Consider the following 22,081-nt stretch of genomic DNA (forward strand, 5'->3'; position numbering starts at 1 on the left):
ATCATGTCCTGTCCTGTTCGTGCTTGTTCTTTTCAGCTGTCCAGTTTAGTTGTTGTCATTGCCGCTCCAATTATTTGGCAATTGTCAAGGCAGCAACTCATTTAAATGAAATAACAGTAACATGCACACACACACAGACTGAGACACGCATACAATCGCACACACAACAGCTGCAGTTGCGCCGCAATTAAATTGTTGTTGCTGCATCAGTTCCGGGAAATGTCTTTGCACCTCTTCACCCCACAACGAACGCTTTCTCAGTCAAATACTTTGACTCCCCGCCACCTCCCAGTGTCACTTGCAAAGCATAACAAAAACACAGATGTTCAACTACTATTTGCACTCAGTGTGCACTGCGCATGCGTTACACTTTCTGCTGGAAAGCAGCTCGGCAACACTGCCAACGTTTGTTGGTAGCAACTGCTTCGTCCTGTTGTCAGTTGTTTGTTATTCGCTCGCGAAACGCGCCACGTAACGGAACGTGCAACGTCCAACTCGCAACGCGCAACGCGGCAATCGTGCAACCTGCGGCGGCATGACGAAATTTTTGGACGTGTGTGTTGAACAACTGTAATTATGAATAATTATTATTATTATTTAAATGAAATGACGAGTGAAGTGCAGATATAACTTTAAATAAATGTCTAGCGATAATCAAAAATTATAAATACGAATACAAGAAATATGTGTAATTGAAATGCCGTTTAAATATTGGCCGATTTAATTGTGTAATTATAAATAAACTTTAATTAAAATATCGATTAAAAGGGCAGCGGAATCGCGTCAATCGCTTTGTAAGTGTAACAATGCCCCAAAGCGTTCTACATTTTGTCCCCAGTGTATGCGCCTCTGTGTGTGTGTGTTTATGTATGTTAATTAAATTACCGTTATGTGTGCTTAACAGCAATGCCACAACACACACACACATACACACAGAGACACACATATATAATATAGAAACTTAGTGACACGCACAGGCAAACACATAAGGCGTAACCTCCATTGCCAGTAATTATAAAAAAACAACAGTTACATCAACAACAACAATAACAGCACACAAACAAAAACAACAACTATTCACTAACAACAATAACACATGAACTAGCGTACGTCAACTCAAAACCCATTTTCCCCCTTTTATTTTTCACGACTCCGTCTCCAACTTCGTCTCTCTTTTCTGTCTTGGCCCTGGCCACTTGGGGCCACATTTACGTGTGTTTATTTGTATGTGTGTGTGCGTGTGTTAACTGGGCTATGCCTATGCCTATTACTTGTTTGAACCATTTGCACGTAGCGCCTTACTATTATTAAGCGTCTTATTGCACAATGAGAGCAAGCCCACATAAGTATGCTACGTTTTCTGTGACTCAAGCAGTAGCTCAACTTAGCACACTAACGCACACGCACACACACAACCAAACTTGGTGTCTCTGTGAGTGCAATAAGCTGGCATTAGCCAACCGCATGTATTCTGAAGCTGCTTGACAGCTTATGAAGACAGCTTGAAAGCAGCTTGCACCGCAAATCGTTGCAAATCGATGCAAATCATCGATAGAAATAATCCCCTTAAACAGCTGCCATTCGTCCCAGTTAATAACTAGATTTTATTTCATTTTTGCAAAATTATTTCAATTGCAAGCACTGAAATTTAGTTCCAATGAATTTACTCTTTGCCACTGTGAATAAAATATAATTGAAAATTTAAGTTAGCATAATAAAGTGTCATCAATCTATATAAATACGACAAATTTCGAATACGATACTTTGATATGGTTTATGTGTGTTTTGTTTATTCAATAAATTTGAGGACAACATTTGAAATCAACGGCTTTACTTTGAGATTACAGATTAAAGACCTTTGGACACATCTGCTTTCTTTAACAGAGTGTTTCTCAACTTATATGTTTGGGGTCAAGATTGATAAGAAACAATTCAGCCTAATCAAAAGAACATATGCCAAACGCTTTAGTTTTAATAGTTAATATCAAATTTCTAGTCTTAAAGTAATTTTTTTAAAAAATTATATGAAATTATTATTGATGAAATGCACACAAAAGTATTTAATTAGGAATCAACTAAAGGTGAGCAGCTAAATCATAGCTAATGACTTTGGGTGCCACAAAGCCGCCGTAGCCTTTGTTTCCTGCAAGTGAGATGCCGATGCCAGCCAAAGGAACTGGCGGAATGCATGCGACATCTTGTATATCAATAAATGGCACCGTTGTTTGTGCTGCATCCTCAAGCATTCCCGTGTTGGTAAATTCAACATATTGATCATCCTTTGATAAGGGCTCCGCATAGTTGTAAGATCGCGTTTGGACATCCACATTGTCGAGATATATTTGCTGTCTATTGTAACTGTTGTCCTTTGATATCCAAATATTATTCAGCTCCGAATTGACTAATTTGCCCGTTGCAAAATCGAATTTACTAAAGTGCACTTTGAGATTGAGATGATCCAAAAGCTGAAAACGCACGCCGGTTACCACAAATGTGTTATCAGCTGTTTTCAATGCTTCATCGAGGTCAAGGGCGCGACTTTGGTAACTCAATGTGTGGTAATCGATTCCCTCCTTAACGCTCGGATCTTTAATATCATATTCATCGACTGGTATCCACTCCACAGTTGATTCATTGATGACGCCATGGGGCAAGAATTTTGCCTGCTGAATTTGCAAATGAAATACACGATTCTTCTTCACAAATCGCACGCCAGTCACCACTTTGTCGGCCTTAACATCCGAAAGAGTTGCACGCAAATTGAAATAACGATCCGACTTTGGACCCGGCTCATCACATAGACAAAAGCAGTAGCTACATTCAATGAAAAACCATCTCCTCCAGCTCTCCGCACTATTGACATTGCGCCAACACTGTTTTGTCGATCCTTGTCGCTCTCCTTTACTATCTTCAATATAGTCATAGCGACGATTACTGTTCTCTGGTGATTGGCAGATCCATAAAGGCGAGTCGAGAGACTGACAGTTGTGAATGCGGCCCAAACATTGAGGTTGTTGGGCACAAAACTTCGAATCGAAGCAACCCGAGCGAGTTGTGTTGTAATAATTATGACATGACTGAGTACAGGACTCATCGTTGTTGAGATCCACTTCGTTTTCAATATATCCTTGGAGAAGTCGTGTCACTTCGTCGTAGGTAACGTTCAGTTTGTGAGTGAAGTCAGAGTGCTCACAACGCCAGAGAAAACGATCGGCTTTTGTAGTCACATTTTTCAGAGAAGTGAGATCTTTTGAAGCAATCTCATCGAAGTTGCGTCGAACAGTATTTCGATTCTCGATCAAATCTCCACTACCAGAAACCTTTTGTATCATTATGGAATACTCGATGAGAAGATATGCCTTCAGTTTGGTTAGTGCGAAATCTTTATACAACGAGTAGAACAGTTGTTGTGGCGATTTTTGTTGCTTGCAACTTATTTGATTGGATACTTCATTAATATTCGGTAAATCGTTGATGTCCTTTATGAACAATCTGCATTCCTCATCGAAATTATCACATTCAGAGCCGAAGAGTAGCATATAAAACAAATGAACAGGTCTTGTATAAAATGGTTTCACTTTTCTCTGAGCTATTGTTGCAGTAAAATTGAAGAGTGTATCTTCCTCCATTCCTCCCATATGTTTCATATAATGAAAGTGAGCCGATATCGTTCTTATTGCTGAGTCTATATGACGCCCATTAGTGAAATAATAATATAAGCCCTTTTCGGTATTTTTTAAGTGCAGTTCCTCGATCCGATGGACTATTTTAGTCACATTTATGAAATGTTCAATCACCTTGCGTTGATTTTCGCGTTTCTTTGCTGCATTAAATTCACCCATCTCCTTGTCCAATTCTTGAATGTCAAAGCGCGCAAATGAGACAATCGCATTGGAAGAATTTATAAGATTTAGGTGCACATAATTCGGCAACGATGTTGAATAAGAAGACTGGCACAGAATTGTCAAAGCCAGCATAAATGGCAACAAAAGCGAATTCATCACGCAAATATTTATTTTGGAAGTGTTCAAATAATTCAACAACTTAGCAGCGACCGCTCGCGAATAAAACGGAATTAAAACTGAATTGATTAAGAAAATTTTTCTAATCTATGCAATGTTAGCAAAGGTCAATCAAAAATATTTGGTACAAATTCCAAAATTCGTTGGCTTATCAAAATTCTCCCTTATTATATGAATTTTATATAAATAAAATAATATAATTTTGTATCTAATATAATATTACTGCAAGTAATATAAGTAAAATTCTAGTCCCTTTTAACAGAACCATTTCATAATCTTAGGATCTGGCTACCGGGTATCTCACAGTTGAATTGACTCAGCTCTGGAATTTAGACTTTCTTATAGAAAAAAACATGTCAAAGTCAATGCATGAAAACATAAATGTGAATGGTCTCGATAATCTAAATTAGTGAATTTCAATCTTGAACTTGAACTTGATTTTTAAATTTTTAATTCGACTTGTCATTTCAATTCATTCGATAGGAATAAGGGATAAAATCAAGAAGATTATATCGAAAAGGTTTATAACCATAAAATGGCAAAGATTAAGCGTTATCTTTAGAAGTTTTTTTTCAACAGACAAAAAACGACAACAAAATAATTTCATCGAAAGAAGTTTATAAATTAAATTACGTGTCTGTTTCTTATTAAATTACTTGAATTCTGCATCCATTTTTTAACAATGCCTCTTTAAATTTGCTCATGCTTCGTCTGAGTTCTGAGGAAATTTATTTCGCGTGGTTCAAAGTTTGACAAATTCCTGTATCTCATGAATTGTTGATTAAAAACAAAATGTTTATTATACAAATACAGTTGCTATTATAATAAAATCGATATATATTTCGTTCAAAAAGAATTTTATTTTACTTAGGAATAAATATTAATTTTATGCATATTTTAAACGCTGGCAAATTCGTTTGGTATTCCCATTTTGTATTTAACATTTTAATGGACCATGCAAGTATAATTCTTTGATAAACTCTGTCAGAATTTGCAAACTAAATGCAAGTTCAAAAAATGAACCAATTATTTGCTATTTTTTTCCATTTTTATTATTTTTATCATGTTAATCAATTTGTTGTAGACTTAGCTGGATAACAGTTTAAAACCCTTTTGCTAAAATGAAACTCAATTAAATTGAGAATTTTGTTTGTTTCGCACATTGCTTGCTTAGAATGTCAGAAATGAGCTTAACTTTTCTTGGCTGCCATTTGGCTGAGGGCTGACAGCATGTTTTGGGCTTTAAGGCGATGTCATGTTTGGCCACAGGATATGTTTGCCCTCGACGCGTCGAGGTGTTGTAGCAGAGTGAGAGGGCAGACAGCGAGACAGAGAGAGAAAGAGAGACATACTAAGAAAGAGAGTAAGAAAAATGCATAGTTTTTGGATTTTTTCATGCATATTTCAACGAAATTGTGGAGACAAGTTTCTGCAGTTGAACAGAGCGAGAGCGGTGATGAAGTAAAAGAGAGAGGGAAGAAGAGAGAGAGAGAGGAGGAGGAAGTAAAGTGTCCCAATACACGTATGCAAATGTGCAAAGACCAGCATAAATGTGCCATAATAGCCGCCACTCGGCGAGCTGTGCATTGAATACTCATATCGAGCACTCACTACTGTGAGTGTGAGTGTGTGAGTACTCGCTATACAGTCTGAGTATTGAGTATTGATTATCAGTTTTGCATACTAATAAGCGAGCGCTTTGTTATTTCGATGATTGTGGAGACCCAACACACAGCACAGAACGCAGAACACAGGACATTCACATACAAATGTGACTGTAAATGTCACTCCCTGTCCAAGTATGTGTGTGTGTCAATGTGTGTGTGTTTATATGGGTGTGCCATCTGTCTGCCTTTGTGCTTGTGTGTGTCTTGCTGTTTGTTGTTTGCCATGGCAGCTGCTCAGGGAGCGACCCACAGCAGTCGCTAAGGACGTGGGGCTCGATTTATTAGGGGTATTCCTTGCTGCGATAAGTACGGGATGGCATCGTAAAATAGTTATTAATACTTAGGACATGTTTTCTTCTTGCTATGATTTGCGCTTTATCGAAATTGATTTCCGTTCATTTATGATTTCAATATTCATTCACACTGCATACCCCTACTGTATTTTATTTTCGCTACAAGTACCGAGCATAGGCCCATTGTTTTTTCTCGGCTTTTTTTTTGTTCGATTTGCTTGGCGGCGCCTCAAAGGCTTTTTTCTGGCCTATTGTTTGACGAGGGGCGTCGGCAGCCATTCCCTTTTTATGCGTATACCCTGGAAGCAAAATAATATTAAGAAGTGTATTTAAGGAAAAGTATATCGTGTAAGTAAAGCTGATACAAATGGCTTTGAACAAATAAGCCAAAAACTAACAACGTATATGAATTATATAATGAATATGATAAAAAATAGAAAAACAAATTTAAGGAAAATATAAAATATAAATATAAAATAACCACTTAACAATTAAAAATAAATGCAAATGATTTACTACACTTAAATTAATAAAAAAAATGTGAAGCAAAATATATTTTTGAAATTCAAAATATATATTTGTAATAATATTTAAATAAGGAAACATTTTATTTACAACTTTGATCAAAATTTAAGTATACACGAAATACATACCTAAAATGCAAAATGTGAGCTCACAATAATTTAGACATATCTATACAAAGGGTTTCCTTAAATAAATTTTATATAAGGAAATGAAATACAAAATAAATTTATAAATACTGCATGCTCACATATACAGACCCCACTGTAGACTGTGACAATGCAATCTTTGGTCTTCGAAGTTGATCACGCTGTGATTTTATTAACTTAATTTTATACGTAGGGTATCAAGAAGTCTAGCCACTTGACTTACTTTGCCTTTGTTTACATTTGCAGCCGTTGCCGTTGCCATTGCCATTGTTTTTTTTTTTGGGCCTGCTTCTGGTATTACGTATACGTCTAGTGTTTTTGGTGCGTTTTTTTTATTTTATTGGTTTTAGTTTTATTTCGCTTTCTCGTTCTCGTTCGTCGTCCGTAGTTCGTCGTTCTGCGCCTATTTCTATTTCTATTTTTATCGGTTAGTGTGTTAGTGTTGCCTGCCAGTTTCCTGAATGTTTTGTTGTTGTTTTGTACATTTCCGCTACAGTCATAACACGACTAGCAAACAGCTGATAACACACACTAGAGCTGAGCTTGAGGGGGACGTTGTTGCCCGGCTACTGTCCAGAGGTTCGGAAGTGGGAGGAAGCTATAAAAAAGTGTTGCCTCACGTTTTGGGGCGTGCAACGAGTGTTTTTTTTTTTTTTGTGGGGTTGGGCTTTGCTGTCGCTGCTGCTGCTTAGAGGGAGTTCCTGCTGGAAACGGGGGCACAAGCATTGTTTTGACGCCCTTTAGAATTTTGCCAGACGCGGTCTCAAGTTGCAAGCAAGCTCGATTAGGCGAGAGAGAGAGAGAGAGTGGGGTAAGAAGAAGGCGAAGTCGCGACGTCAGGCGAAATCAATACCCGCATTATAATCAATCATGAACCTGAGCATGATAAACGCTTCAACAATGCAAACAACTAAAACAACAAATAATCAAAATGGATGAACTTGTCGAGGGGGCTCCCACAACGCCTCCAATTCATCCTACTTTTTTACCCCTACCTATACATACATATATATGTGTACAGGGGAAGTTGGCAGTTGGTACGAAAGTTTGTGTGAGCTGCGAATTATTATTGCATTTGCCATTTGAATGGCAATTTTCTGATGAGAGATTTATGACTCTAGGCATGTGTGCGAGCAAAAGAGACAGACATGAAGAGAGGGAGAGGGAGAGGGTGTGTGTTAAAGGGAAAGTTTGAAGTGCCAGCACACGGGGCGTATGATAAATGTAAGCCGCATACAAATTTGTTAGCGGATATCGAATAACGGAAGCGCTTAAAACGAATATACCGGAAGCAAACAAACAAACAAAAAATAAAAAACAAACAAAATAACCCAGTTGCAAAGTTGTAGCATGAATGTGCAATGGAAAAGGGAAGGCAGCTATTCAGCAGCCTATTGCAAATTGCCATAAATTCACGGAAATCGTTCACTTATTATTTAACGTTAAGACAGACACTAAAAAGCTGCAATATAACAATTGTTGCAATCGGTGCTGAACTTTCTAATGAACAACTGCGGAATTTTGTTTGGCATAAGTAACTGCTGAACTGGCATGTGTTTCATGTCATCTGTGGTGCAGAGTCTAATTTGGACAGCATGACAGCCGCACACACGTGCATGCACGCACACTCGCACTCACACACACACTCACAGTGAGCGCAAATAAAATGCTTACGCATTGATATACTTTTGCAATATTAATGATGTTGATGCTTATGTAAATGTAAATGTAAATGGAAGCGAAAACAGCAAATCAAATAAAGCAGAAAAATACACATACATATAGTAAACATAATCGACAACACACACACACACACACCCACATCCATACACCCACACACATAGTGTCTGCAAACTACTAAAAGAAAATTGTTGTTATTTTTATTCATTTTTGCAGATAGAAACTGAAATCAAAACACTGGCAAAAGACGAAGGCAAACAAATAGCAAAAGATACAGATACATATTAAGAACATACGTACATATATATATATATTTGTATGTGTGTCCGTGTGCGTGTGGATGTTGAGCATACGCCGCATAGGCCGACAACGACAACGACAACGGAAATGGGGCCAACCAACAAATCCCCAAGCAACACTTAAGGCATAAATCTAAACTCAATCACGCAGCAAGGTAGCTACTAGCTGCCTCTTCACATTCACAACCTCGATTGAGGAAGGGGATCGAAAAAGAGACTGCGAGCAGTTACAATTTCTTTTTTTTTTCGGGGAGACGGATACCGAAAACAGAGACAGAGACAAACGATGTAGTGTAGCTGCCCCAAGTGGCTGACTCTGATAGCATTGCCTGTAATCATCATCAGAGCATCATCAGCTTTATCTCTCTCGACTGCCGCCTCACTCCGCTCTGTTCAACTGACTGTTGAGCTGCTGCTCTCCTCCTCTGACAGTGCCTTCCAAAAAATGTTGATTTAGTTTGCGGCCAGGAGCTGAGCATTGTAAACATGCCAACCGAGCCCAGGAACAGACACTCAATGACATTTCGAGCTTGATTCAAGGACGACGTACAACACAACGGCAAAATCCAAAACGAAGGCCAAGAATTAGGCTAACTCCCGGCGCCTCTTGCTCTTTCCCTTACACACACACACCGAGAAAGTTTCCTCCTCCGTTTGCATCAACAAATTTCACAAGGCACAAAACCTGAGCATCTGCGGGATATCAACATGGCACGGTAAGTCAGCTTCTGGTACTTCTTAAACGCTCCGACTCCAGCTACCGACTTGCATAGCTTTGCGCTGCCCCTCAACAAGCAAATAAATATATAAGCACAAATCATATAAAAAGAAAACAAGTCACAACTGTGCCAAGTTGACTAATAACGATGTGTTTAATACCCTGCGAATTTTAAATTAACTTCAAAGTGATTCAGTGAGTGATCTAAGTGATTTACAAAATAAAGAATAGGAATATGATTTGTATACTTCAGACCAATATATTTTTTGATAATCTAATTATTATTTTAATCTTGTGATTTTAAACATATTTCTATTGTCAGATGTTGGGCTGAAAATCGCTTAATATTGAACAACTATAAATGCCATAAAAAGCTTTCAATTCTTTATAGAAAATATGTATATTTAAATGCCATAAAATATAGCAATACTTGATAATAAGGCTTCTATATTGTTATATATTTTATTTACTACTATAAAAAATGTCTTACTTGTATGCTTATCATATTTGTTAGGCTTTGACTTCATTATAAGACAGCAATACTTTATAATATCAGTTAACTGATAAGTAAGTAATAAATTCTTATTAAAAAAACGTATTCATATTATTACTGTGATTATTTTACATATTATCACATGACATTTAAAACTCATATGGATTCCAAAACTCAATCAAAGTGATAAAAAAAAAATCCTGTTTTTGGGTTGCTCTAAACAAACATATGTAAGTATCAAAGTTAGAGTATCTGGCGGCAGTAGAATGACTGGCAAAAGTTTTCAGTTGAGTTCTCAAAGCAAACCGCAAACATTTTTAGGCATTTTCAACACAAACAAGACAAACAAAGCGGCGCAAACTCGCATTTATCATGCTGACTATGTAAGTTATGTTTGAATGTTGAATGTTGGCCATAGATAAATTTGCTCTTGAATACAGGCAACTTGCAAAGCGCAAGTTCAAAGCAAAATGAATGAGGTGAAATTCAGATTCGCACTCAGATTTATCGCCTTGAAATTAAACAACATTTTTGGGGTGATAAGAAAAATTGCAGACACCGCAACATAAATCAAGTGCTTTTCTTTTCCATTGATGCGTAAAGCTGTTTTTTAAATTTCCAGAAGTTAAAAAAAAACGAAATATGCTTTCACGAATTTAAAAATGTCTTAATTGATGGAAGTGCATTATGGCTTTACAGCAGCACAGTTTTAACTTTAATTTCGTTATTACTGTCACGCAATGTTCTCTCTCTGGTTTCTCATTTATCCACATTATTTCTGTGCATTTCATTTATTTCAATAGTTTTGGCTTTTGAAATTATGGACTCATTTCTTCTTTAATTTTCTTTAATAATTTTAAATCCTCATTTATATATGTGTTGATTTTTATACCCGTTACCTATAGGATAGAAGGGTATTAAAACTTTGTGTCTGCAGGAAATGTGATGAAATTTTTATAAGTTACTTAAAAAATACTTTTGTCTGGAAAAAAGTTCACTTGTATGTTTTGGTACTCCATGGTATATTTTGATTGAAAAAGTATATCAATATTCCAAAAAATAGTATATATCAGAATATGATTTTTTTGAAAATGAGTAGCTGCTATTCCACAGTCGAGCACACTCTTCTGCAGCTTTCTTACTTGTTAACATATATTTCTCAGTTCAATTCATTCCATTTTCTTTTGTTTTTCCCTTTTCAATTCTACATATTTTAACATAAAATATAATAATCTTCACAGCACGCGTTCAACTGTTTTTCTTTTGAATGTTTTCATTTAATTTCGCAATTCGCATTCTGTTAAAACTTCTATTCATGTTTTCAATATGGGCAAACCGCAAATGCCACTTTGAGCCGGGCTCAAAGGCATGTGCATGTGTGTTATTTATTAATTAAATGCAAAAATTCTTCTGGGCTTAGGCGGTTGGATTCGATTCGGCAACCTCAGAGCACAAAACCGAGAAATGCACATATTGAAATTGCTGAGCACAAATCAAATTACATTTAAGCAGTATGTGTGTGTATGTGGGTGTGTGTGTGTGTGTGCAACAATCAGCATGCAACGTGCAAACCTGCAACGGTGGCAGCTTCTAAGCTGACAAAGCCAAACCACAACATAGGCTTTTGGGCAAAGTTCTGATTAATTTGCCAGGGAAGGACAACGACGACGACGATGCAGACTTCGGGCTGAATTTGCAATTGCTGAGGCTGAGCAAATCCTTGAATTATCCTGTCACCTCATGTCGCTTGTTTCCTTGGTCCTTTGGACCAAAGCTTTTCATTTCCTTTTGCTGCCTGACTGTGTGTTGACCGCAGGCAGCTTGCATAATTTGTAAATTCGTTTGATTTGCGGCAAAGTGTGAATAATTGAAAGCATAGTCAACATAAAACAATGACACATTCGTCATGGTAACACGACAAAGGATTCCAACAGCCGATGGGAGACAGAAATCTGGGAGAAAAATGAGAAAATTCTTGGAAAACAAAATTGCGGCAAAGCAATTGTGTTGTTTATTGTTATTTGTCTGTATTTGCATGCGTTGCAATGCTGGAACGTTAATGACAGACGGCACTGTAGGCGAGTATATCAACAGCTGAGATACCCTGTAAAAATTGTAGACAGACCTGTGAGTAAAGAATGAAATTCTAACGAACACCTAAGGGGAAAATTGATAAAAGAAGTAAACGAAAGGAATCTTGAAATGAGGTTTAATGTCGAATTTTATTGTTTCGTTAAGTGTAAAAATTATATCACAGATTTTATGAAAAAGAGATTAGTGAAAAGTCATTGTAGATTAAAATTTACAAAGCATGAAAGATAAGATAACAATTAAAGTGTAAACTTAAAGTTTATATTAAATAAATGTTTACCATGTTAACTAAATTATAAATTGAGTTGGTTAGAAGGTAAATTAGATGTCTACCAGCCAAATTCTGTTAGCAATTTAGTTATTTTAAAGTTGAATTTGAATTCATTGTTATAGAAATAAAATCGAAGATATCGAAGACAGGCCAATAAAGATCAAGACATTAATGAAAAGACATTGTAGATTATGGCTATGAAATCCTATATATGTAAAAATATTATTATAAAGTTGGCATTAAATAATTGTTTACGATCTTAACTAAAATTGATATAAATTTCAGATATTTAAAAAATTTAACTGTTCTAGTATAGAATAAGGATATTCTTGAAATATTAAAGCACTACTAAAGAATTTTTATTTAGTACGTGTTTTATTTGAATTTCTTATGAAATTTCCTATAAAGCTTGCCAAAATTAATGAACATAAATCATCAAAAAAAAGCAAATTGCGAAAAATAAATGGCAATCGATGACTGAAAATGTTGACATATATATATAATATATATAAGAAAAGAATTGCAGTTTGCTCTCTGCATATACCCTGTATTTACAATGTAAATTTTACATGCATCTTATGGCCAAGAAGCAGGAAAAACTATGCCAACAAAAAAAAAAAGAAGAAAAGAAAAATGTTAATGGCGCAACTTGAGCTCAAACAATGGCCACTTCAATCATGGTCAACTTCCGACTTGTTACCAACAATTTCACGGCCAAAGTGCAGCGCAGGCAAATTGCAAATTGCAATTGTTTATGCCAGTGTGTGTGTGTGTTGGGTGTGGCTGCAACTAAACGTTTAATATGCAAGGGGCGGAGACGGAGGCAGATGGCGAGTGAGGTCAAGTGAATTGTTGGCACAGCTGTCAATTGTGGCGGCCCATTGGGTCTAATAGGGTCTGGGATTCTCCAAGTTGACCATGTCTGGCCATAAGTTTTATGATTCCTAATAGCTGATTCCCCTCGGTAGTAGCTGCTTTCCCTCCCTCTCTCTCTCTGCTGGTCAACCCCTTTCAGTCAAGGAGCTTTTAGTCAGGCAGCAGTTAACAGCTGTCGCTTTATGGATTCAGTTCGAGTTGTGACCGCCTGCCATGACAATTTGCAAGGTTCAAGAAGTGGGAAAGGGGAGAAGAGGAGCGGAGAGGTGGAAATAGGCTCAGACTTGGTTGCGTCGGGCTGTTATATGGCTTCAAGGCGCCTTTTATACGGCCTGTAATTACGGCCTCACATTCGCAACTCGCAGTTCGCATTCCCATTCACTTAAGACCTCCTCCCCTTCTCCTTCTTTGCTAGCGAGGAAACAATGGAAAAATTTCAAACGGATGTGGATACATTTCCTGCGCGTGCAAAGTACGCAACAAGCCAAAAGACAGAGCAACAACAATCAACTGCAAAAAAAGACAATGAAAAGTTGTTTGTCATTAATTTCATTTCACTAAGCCAACAACACACGCACACCCAACACACACACCCACACACGCACACGCACACATTCAGCAGACAGAGCGTAGGTGTGCAGTTTTAAATTTCACTTAATGTGCGACAGACACTAATACAAAACGCACACACACTTACACGCACACAGCGTGAAAAGCACAAAAGGAAAAGTTCCATTGAGGATTCGCAGCAGAAAAAAAAAACAGATAAAGGGAAAGGAAAGAAAAGGATTGCTGGAAGGAGGAGGCCTGCTTATATGATGAGTAATAAACACGGTTAATTGTAAATGCGAAAGTGTAAAAAGCGAGTACTGAAGATGGAAACACAGACAGAATAGAAAACAAAAGAAAGAATACTTGACTGTGGAAATGAATGTTTGAGACATGGCAAACTGATTGACGTTAAGTTAATGCAAACTTAAATGAAGCAATCTAAATTGTATGCAATCGTAATAAATTAATTTAGTGACAATTTGAAGTGAATCGAATTAATGGAGAAGAAAATAGAAAGGTTATTTTTTATATAAATTTATTTAAAAGGATAGAAAAATGGATTAAGTTTCACAATAGAAATACATTTCATTGATTATGAGCTATACATTTCTGTGAAGACTAATTCGTTTAAGAAATATTTATATTTTAAAAGACAATTAGATCTTTTCTACTTTACTAGATTAATAATAAAACTATAGAAATATAAAGTACAATAAGTAACAATATATCTTCATTTATTTAATATCGAATAAGAATTGACGAAAAAAAAATATTACTTTTGTTTAAGAGAGAATATTAATAAAGTTAAAAGAATATAAGACTAGATATTAGAGATATATAAATCAATTTTTCTTTGATAGATAATAATCTGATAATAAGAGTATTTTACTTACTCAAGTGATGAAAATATTGAGTCAAGTGAAACCCACAATAAAAAGGCCTTGCCCACAATCACTCGAAAATAAAACAATCAGATATAATGGATAGATCTAAGCTAAGCTGGACAAATAAATATAACAGACTAAAGGCTGGAGTTTATTATAAGGAAAAAGAAAAAAGAAAGAGCGAGGGAGAAGGAAACTCATGGAAAGAATTACAGATACTTCAGATCAGGAATTAATCCCCATCGAAATGCGAGCCATGTAAGAGGCTAATCAACATGTGGCAAGAGAGAAGAGAGGAGAGTAGGGAAGAGAAGCCGACTTACATAGATAGATAGATCTGTGCAGTCAAATGAAACTCAGGACGAACGATTGAGGAGGATTTGGCCAGTGCCACGCCCACTCGCCTAGTAACTGTAACAGAACATAAGCACATTACGCCCAGTCCCAGAAAGAGAGAGAGTGTTAGCGAGAGAGGGGAAAGGTAAAGCAGCGGGGGAAGAGGAGAAAAAAGTGGGAGGGGATTATGATTGACATTGGCAGCAGGCGCAGGCTTAGGCTCTTTTCCAGGCAACGATGCTGACGTATTTGTTGCTGCGTACTATTGACTGTCTGTGTGTGTATGTGTGTGAATGTATGTGTGTGAATATTGTACGTGATGTGTGTCAGTGTGTGTTTGTGTGTGTGTGCAACAAAGCAGAGATTAATTGGCTTTGTGTGGGGCTTCGAAATACGTTTGTTTACTCTTGTCATCGATTCGATTTCAGCCCTTTTTTCCCCTCTCTTTTCCAGCCCCTTCACCCCCGCTCCAACCCCTTAGCTGTCCTTTGTTTTTTTTACAGTTTTTTGCACACGCATTGCGTGATTATGCAAACTCACGTATTTCAAATGTATTCAGTGTAAACGTCAATCAGAAGTCGTTGACAATTCTGTTATTTTTTTTCGTTTTTTACTTTTATGATTTTTCAAACATGATTTGCATGTTTCGAAATGCTGAAAACACAAATCAAATGAATAAATTTTGTGCTTGAGTTATGAATAGCAGTGCGTAGCTTGTGAATCACTATGAATACCTACACGCAAACTATGAATCATTGTGTGCATGACTTACGATTGACTTGACTTGACAAAAAAAAATGTGAACAACTATTTATAGAATATTACAACATTGTAAATATAAATTCTTGTTTGAATAGTTGCCCATCACTAAAATTGTTAAATTTAAATTTAGTATTCAACTAAAGATTGAAAATACTTCAAATATGCCATAACTTTAATCGCTTAAAATTAGATTATAATTATATAATTGTAATAATAAATTCTTTTAAAATTAAAATTCGGAAAATATCATTTTAAATTTGTTTGCTGAATCATTCTTCATATTTATTTTAATAAATAATTTCTAATAATTTGATAGCTTAGTATATTTATAGCAAATACGTTTTAAGATAACTTATAGTTGATATCAGAGTATTTCATAGTCGAGCAATCACAACTAGAAATATCTTTATTTTCTAAAGTTCCTCAACTCGTCTTCTCGTTGTCAACTAATCTGCATTTATGTAAAACCTATCAAAATCCACAAAATGGCAAATAATTTGTAAATCAACAAAATGGCAATAGAGTAAAAGAAAAAAAAAAAACAAACACAGAGAGCAAGAAGGAGGAGACAAAAAAAAAAAAGTTTTCAGTTTGCATTTGGTAGGCAACAAGATGTGAGCAAGTGAAATTTAATTTTCCACTTCAGTAAAACGTAGATTATTTTCATTTGATTGAATTTGAATTGATGCGCTTTCCACAAATCCAATTCATTTCATGCAGCCATCCATTCATCCATTTATCCATACAGCCACCAACCATTCATCCATCCATCGAGCCAACCCAACCATTCATCCATATTCATCCATTGACATCTAGCTCGTAATGCTAAGCTGCAGTTTGACCTTCTTTTTATTACTATACGAGTACAACAGCAGCAACAACAAGAGAAACATTCGACAGCAGCAGCAGCATGTGTGTGCACACATGCGAGTATCTACTGTACAGTGTACACTAAATACTATATATGTGCGACTCGAAGCTATATTGAAATCATTTCATTTACGTCACAGTTGTCGCTTTCATTAGGCCTTAACACAAAACCGTTGCGCTTGGCTTGATCCTGTGCTAAATTCCAGTTGTTCGAATCAGCGAGGGTATTTCAAATAATAGTTACAGATTTATGAAATAAGTGCTCGAGATATTTATGAGTTCTTGAAGACTTATTGATATACGAGATGAAGACTTTAGCTTGAATCTAAGTTGAATTGGAGGAAAGCTACAGTCAAGTATGCTTAATAATATACCAAATATATAAAATTCCATTTCAAAAATACCATACAACACAAAATATACCTTAACTTGAATGTAAATTGAATTAAAGGAAAGCTAAAGTATATTTGATAATATACCCAATATATACTACTCCATTTACAAAATACCATGGATCACAAAATATACCAGATTGTCAAGCAAAGCAATTATGACCTTACAACAGCAGTCGAGGTTGCGAGAATAATAGAAGTTCATTTACTTCCTAAAGATTTTTAAGTTTCGAATTAATATAAACTCAAGTAAGCTGATTTACTTTCTAAAAATTTTAAGGTTAAAATAAAAACTATATTCAAATAAATATACCGAGTCAATTATTCAATGAGATAGGAAAATTGGTCAAATATTACAAAAAATTATTAAGATTATGCGATTCCTAAAAGAAATTTATAAATTGAAATTTTCAAATTTAAAATCATAAATATACAACAATGACTCAAAAAGAAAGAAAAATGGCAAAAGATAGTGCTCGTTATAATTTCGATAATTGATCTTCTAAAATTAAACTGAATTACACAGAGAGCAGTTTATTAGCTCTAAAGCTCTAATCTTGAGTGCATTGGGCACATAACGGATTATTCCATAATTTTTAAAGCATAAAAATATTCAATTTAACACACAGCAACTGTGAAGATTAACAACTTATCAGATTACACTTTTGTTATAAAAGGTTTCAGCTAAATGCAATGCAATTATGTTTTAAAGTACAGCAACTCAACAAAAATTTGTAATGTTATCTTAAAAAAGAAATAAAAAGCCAGAAATATTTGTATTTTAGTTGCAATGAACTTCGAAAACTACCCTCGCAATTGTCCGTTGTGCCAGCTATGAATAGCTATGGTCGAGCTTATTTGCAAATGTGTTAGTATACGGATGTGTGTGCGTGTGTGTGTGTGTGAGCTTCACTGCATGTGCTTGTAAGTTCATTAAGAGGTCTCATTGAACGACTTGTGCGGCTGGCGAAAGGCGAAAGGCAGTCCCAGCAAATTTATGCCAAAATCATTTTTGTTGTGCATTTGGCAAAATTCGAATTTCAATTTTCCACTCCGAGACAGAGGACAACACAAGTCCTTGTTGGTGGTCATTTGCATGGCTCTTTAGGTCAGTTTTGGAATTACCAGAGTGTGTGTGTGTTCTTGTCATGACCAGCAGCAATTAAGGCTTCGTCCTGGTGACGCTGCAAGGTATGCCATGAATTTCTGCTCAAGGGTTGAAACCCCAGAAGAGGAGTAAAAGAATGAAAGATTATTATATAGTATAGTTAGTGCATGATATTATAAAGAGTGGAAGGGGAAGGAGAAAGTAAATGAGGAGAAATTAAGTGCTGGGCGAAAAGGAGCCAAAAAGCAAATGAGGCAAATTTGGGGCACTTTTCCCTTTCGTTATTCTTTTGGCTGTTGGCTGGAAATTAACAAAATGAAGCGAAGAATCGCATTAAAGTAAAAAGCACAACGAGCAAAAGAAAAGCAAAAGAAAATAAATTAACAAGCACATAATAATCTAAACTTTTATTTTGCCTTCGAAGGGCAGCCAAAGAAAACCAGATGAAGTGGCAGAGTGGCAACTGTGAGACATTTGTGTTAAGCTGACCAGCATCAAATGAGCTATTAAGCCTGATGGACCCCATAGACAGCAACACTTTTTTGTTTTCCACTTTCCGTCTTTTTGTCGTTTTCCATTCTATTTTTTTTGTGTTTCGGTTTATTTTTTTTTTTGCTTTTTCCATTCGTGGCTTTGCTTTCCTTTTACTGTGCTGCGGCAAAAGGTCAACACAAACGGTCTGGGCCAAAAAATGTGAAATGAAAACAAGCTGCAAGAGTAGTTGGCAATGGCTTAAAAGTGCCTGAATGCCCTACAAGCAACTTGGATGCCCTACAAAGGGATTTAGGCTGCATCGTTTGGCAAAAGTTTCAAAATTCTTGAATGCACTATGAATTAAAATTAATTCTTTTCGAGTATGCCTACAATAAAATTAAACTTAATAAAATATTTAAAAGTAATTCATTGGTATTCTTGACCTTAAATTTTTGAATATTATGTATATTTTTCGGATTTTAATATTTTAAATATTTTGTTGCAATATCTTTGAAAGTCCTGTCATAATTATCATTAAACTATGAACTATTTTAAGAGAATATATTCTTAAAACATATTATAAAATTTTAAGTATTAATTTTTGATTAAAATATTTGAAAGTAATACATATAAATTCCATATCATATTATATATAAATTACATTTTTCTCCTTCGAATATTTCATGGATTTTAAAACACGGCACGTAAACTCTTTATTATATAATACATTTTTGAGTTTTATATACATTTTTGTATAATATCTCAACTAATCATCATTAAATTTTTATAATTATCATTTGAACTAATAAAGTAATTTAAACTAAGACATAATTTCTCCAAAATGAAATGCATTTTTATTGACCTTTTTTCTGGCTAAAGTATTTCCCATTTTTAAAAGTAGTAAATTAATTTTACAATAATAAATTCAAGAATTTTTTTAGTAAGTATATTTTTAAGTAATATATCTAATACAACTAAATTAAATTCTATTAAAATATGCCTAACAAAATTCTAGGTAATTTTTCCTGTTTAACATTAATTCATATTGAAAGCAATCTAGCCTGTAATCTATTAAAAACTAGATTAAAAACTAAACAGCTCAAAATCTAACCCTAATATTAACCCTATAAGCTCTGCAATACCCTAAATGACTCTACCCAGAATAGTAACTAATGACCAAAAGAATATGCTCACTTTGAGGTAGAGTATTCAAAGCGAACCTCACGCTTGGCCTCGATTGGTTTTTGCAGCTGCCCTTTTCAGCTGCTGTGCCGCAAATGAAAAGTCTAAACGGAAACGGAAATGACAGCCGAGTCGAGCCACAGACCCAGCCCAAGCTAGACCACGCCCCCAGCCTCATTCCCCGCCCCACCGCAACCCGTTACAGTCCAGCGGTTGCCATTGAAACGCAATGAGGCGCTTTGCCTTGCCTTCACTGCGGTCGGTTTCTGCTCGTTTTTTCCCTTTCCTTTCTCCTCGTGGCCGGAATTCTGTTCTCGTATGTTGTGTAAATGGAGTCCTAACGCTTAATGAAGACATTACACTTACACACTGACATGTGCGTATGAGTGTGTGTACATGTGTATGTGTGTGAGTTAGTTTTGCGCACAGTAGTTTTTCATGTAACGCAAATAAATGAGCATTTTGTGAGCTGGAAAACGAGCGTAATTAATAATGCACCAAATGGAATTAAGTGCAATAGAAATTTGTAAAAACATGATTAAGCTCCACCTAATTGCCTTAGCCAACTGCAAACCCGATTAGAATCTTTAATTCGAATTAAATATTAAAGCAAACATATTTGCGATTTGCAAAATGCGAAATACGAAATGCATTGATTGTGCGTCAATTTAAAGCTTTGCAAAGAGTTTAATGCGCATTTTTTGATAATTAAGCGATAACAGAAATTGCTTAACAAAGCATTAAAATGCGCATTAGTAGACTGCATTTGATTGCACAAATATTTGCCAGTGCAGTTTAGATTTTAAGCCGTTAATAACTGTAGTGGAAAGTGCAGTTTGATAATAATTTATCAGTTTAATTACTACTGGATTTTAAACAGAATTTTCTCTCAACTTTGTGATTTTAATTGATTTTAAACATTTCTGGTATCTAAAATGTGGCTTATATATTATATAAAAAAAAACATTAAAATTGAGCTCACGGAAATTTAATAATTTACACTATCAACGAAAAAAAGTATTTTTGGATTTACAAACTTCATCAATATGCATTAACATAAGCATGTTATTTAAACTCTTCTAACACACAAAGCATTAATTACGTATACGTATTATTAAGCATTTACATATAACACATTTAATTACTAAATAGTTATTACTGAATTTGAAACTAAATTAACTTACAGACTTTAGTTTATTGAGAACATTTCTAGCATATAAAATATGGCTTTATTTGTAAAATAAAATAATTAAGGTTAATCACTCAGTATAAAATGTGCAGCTTAATAATAATTTAATAATATTTAATATTTCTGAATTTTATTTGAATCTTAGCAGTTTGCAATGACATCCATTTTTGCATCATTTTGTCGCTATATATTATTTAAGCACTTCTAACCTGCCAAAGGCATTTACATATAAGAAATTAAGTAATTCAACAAAATATTTAAAGCCTTCTATGCAAATGTGATTTATGTTTCCTTAGAGCTCTGTATTGAATAAACTGTTCAATGATAATTTCACATAATTTTATCAGTTAGCAATAACATCCATATAAGCATCAGCATTAAGTCATAGCTATTATTTAAACACTTCTAAAATACAAAAGGTTGCTTGCGTATACGTAATTTTAAGCTTTCAACTCCTCTGTCGAATGTGATTTATTTTTGCTTGAGCATTGAAAGTAATTACCAACTCTTAAACTGTGTTTTTCGTTAACGCAATTAATTAGCATTAATTTCGCCAATTAATTTGATTTGTGCATTAAATTTTGCACTTGTGTGTGTTTTTTTCAACATTTAAGCAAAGCAAAGCAAAGCAATTAAAAGCCATTTAGGCCACAGACGAGCTACAAATTAATTATAAACAATTAACATGAACACATTATTATTTGGGGCAAGTGAATTCAAAATGCCTGCATTCTGCTCTGGTTGCTGCTGCTGTTGCTGCCACTTCGGTTGCTCGTACAAGCGAAACTCCTGCTAACGATTATGTACACATTTTACGGCTTTAAATGCCATACAAATCCCAGCGAGACGGCCATATTTCAGTCTCTCTCCCCCACCCCCGAGGGCTCCTCCTCATCCTCCTCATCGTGCGGCTTCAGCAGCATTTACTTCTGCTGTCTGCGCATACAAAATAACTCATTATAAAGCAAAACAAATTGTGGCTAACAATTCAGAGCGTCATCTCAGATAGCAACAACATCGTCCCCTCTCCCCTTCACCTTCCCCTCACCAACATACACATCTCAAGCGGAGACACGGTCCATGGGTAGTTAACGCTCTGCTGTTTATCTCAAAGTAACTTCGACATTTTATCAAGCTTAGCTAGACTGAAACGACACTTGGCGAAATTCACTTTAAGGCAAATGCTTTTGCTTGCCGCCATTTGTTGGTTCACGAGCAACTTTTAAGCTGCTTTAAAAGCACTTAAAAGCT

General features: G+C 35.5%; 2 protein-coding genes across 2 annotated transcripts in view; one reads left to right on the top strand and one right to left on the bottom strand.

Moving 5' to 3' along the window:
• The first annotated feature begins 652 nt into the window (after positions 1 to 652).
• The window catches only part of LOC132789409 (myb-like protein AA), an 86,466-nt gene continuing 65,037 nt past the window's right edge, over positions 653 to 22,081 (top strand). Inside the window, exons 1-2 of the mRNA XM_060797406.1 lie at positions 653 to 794; positions 8,550 to 9,348. The gene's annotated coding sequence lies outside the window, so the exon portion shown is untranslated. The remainder of the gene's footprint in view (positions 795 to 8,549; positions 9,349 to 22,081) is intronic.
• Positions 1,786 to 4,057, bottom strand: LOC132788116 (uncharacterized). The gene has a single exon (XM_060795434.1). The coding sequence runs from the start codon at positions 3,999 to 4,001 to the stop codon at positions 2,076 to 2,078; it is 1,926 nt and encodes a 641-aa protein (XP_060651417.1). The 5' UTR covers positions 4,002 to 4,057; the 3' UTR covers positions 1,786 to 2,075.

Source organism: Drosophila nasuta, chromosome 3, assembly GCF_023558535.2.
Source record: "Drosophila nasuta strain 15112-1781.00 chromosome 3, ASM2355853v1, whole genome shotgun sequence".
Taxonomy (NCBI): Eukaryota; Metazoa; Arthropoda; class Insecta; order Diptera; family Drosophilidae; genus Drosophila; species Drosophila nasuta.

What these genes read in the sequence shown, in the direction of transcription:
- LOC132788116 (XM_060795434.1), bottom strand. Translation starts at nt 4,001, where the DNA reads ATGAATTCGCTTTTGTTGCCATTTATGCTGGCTTTGACAATTCTGTGC.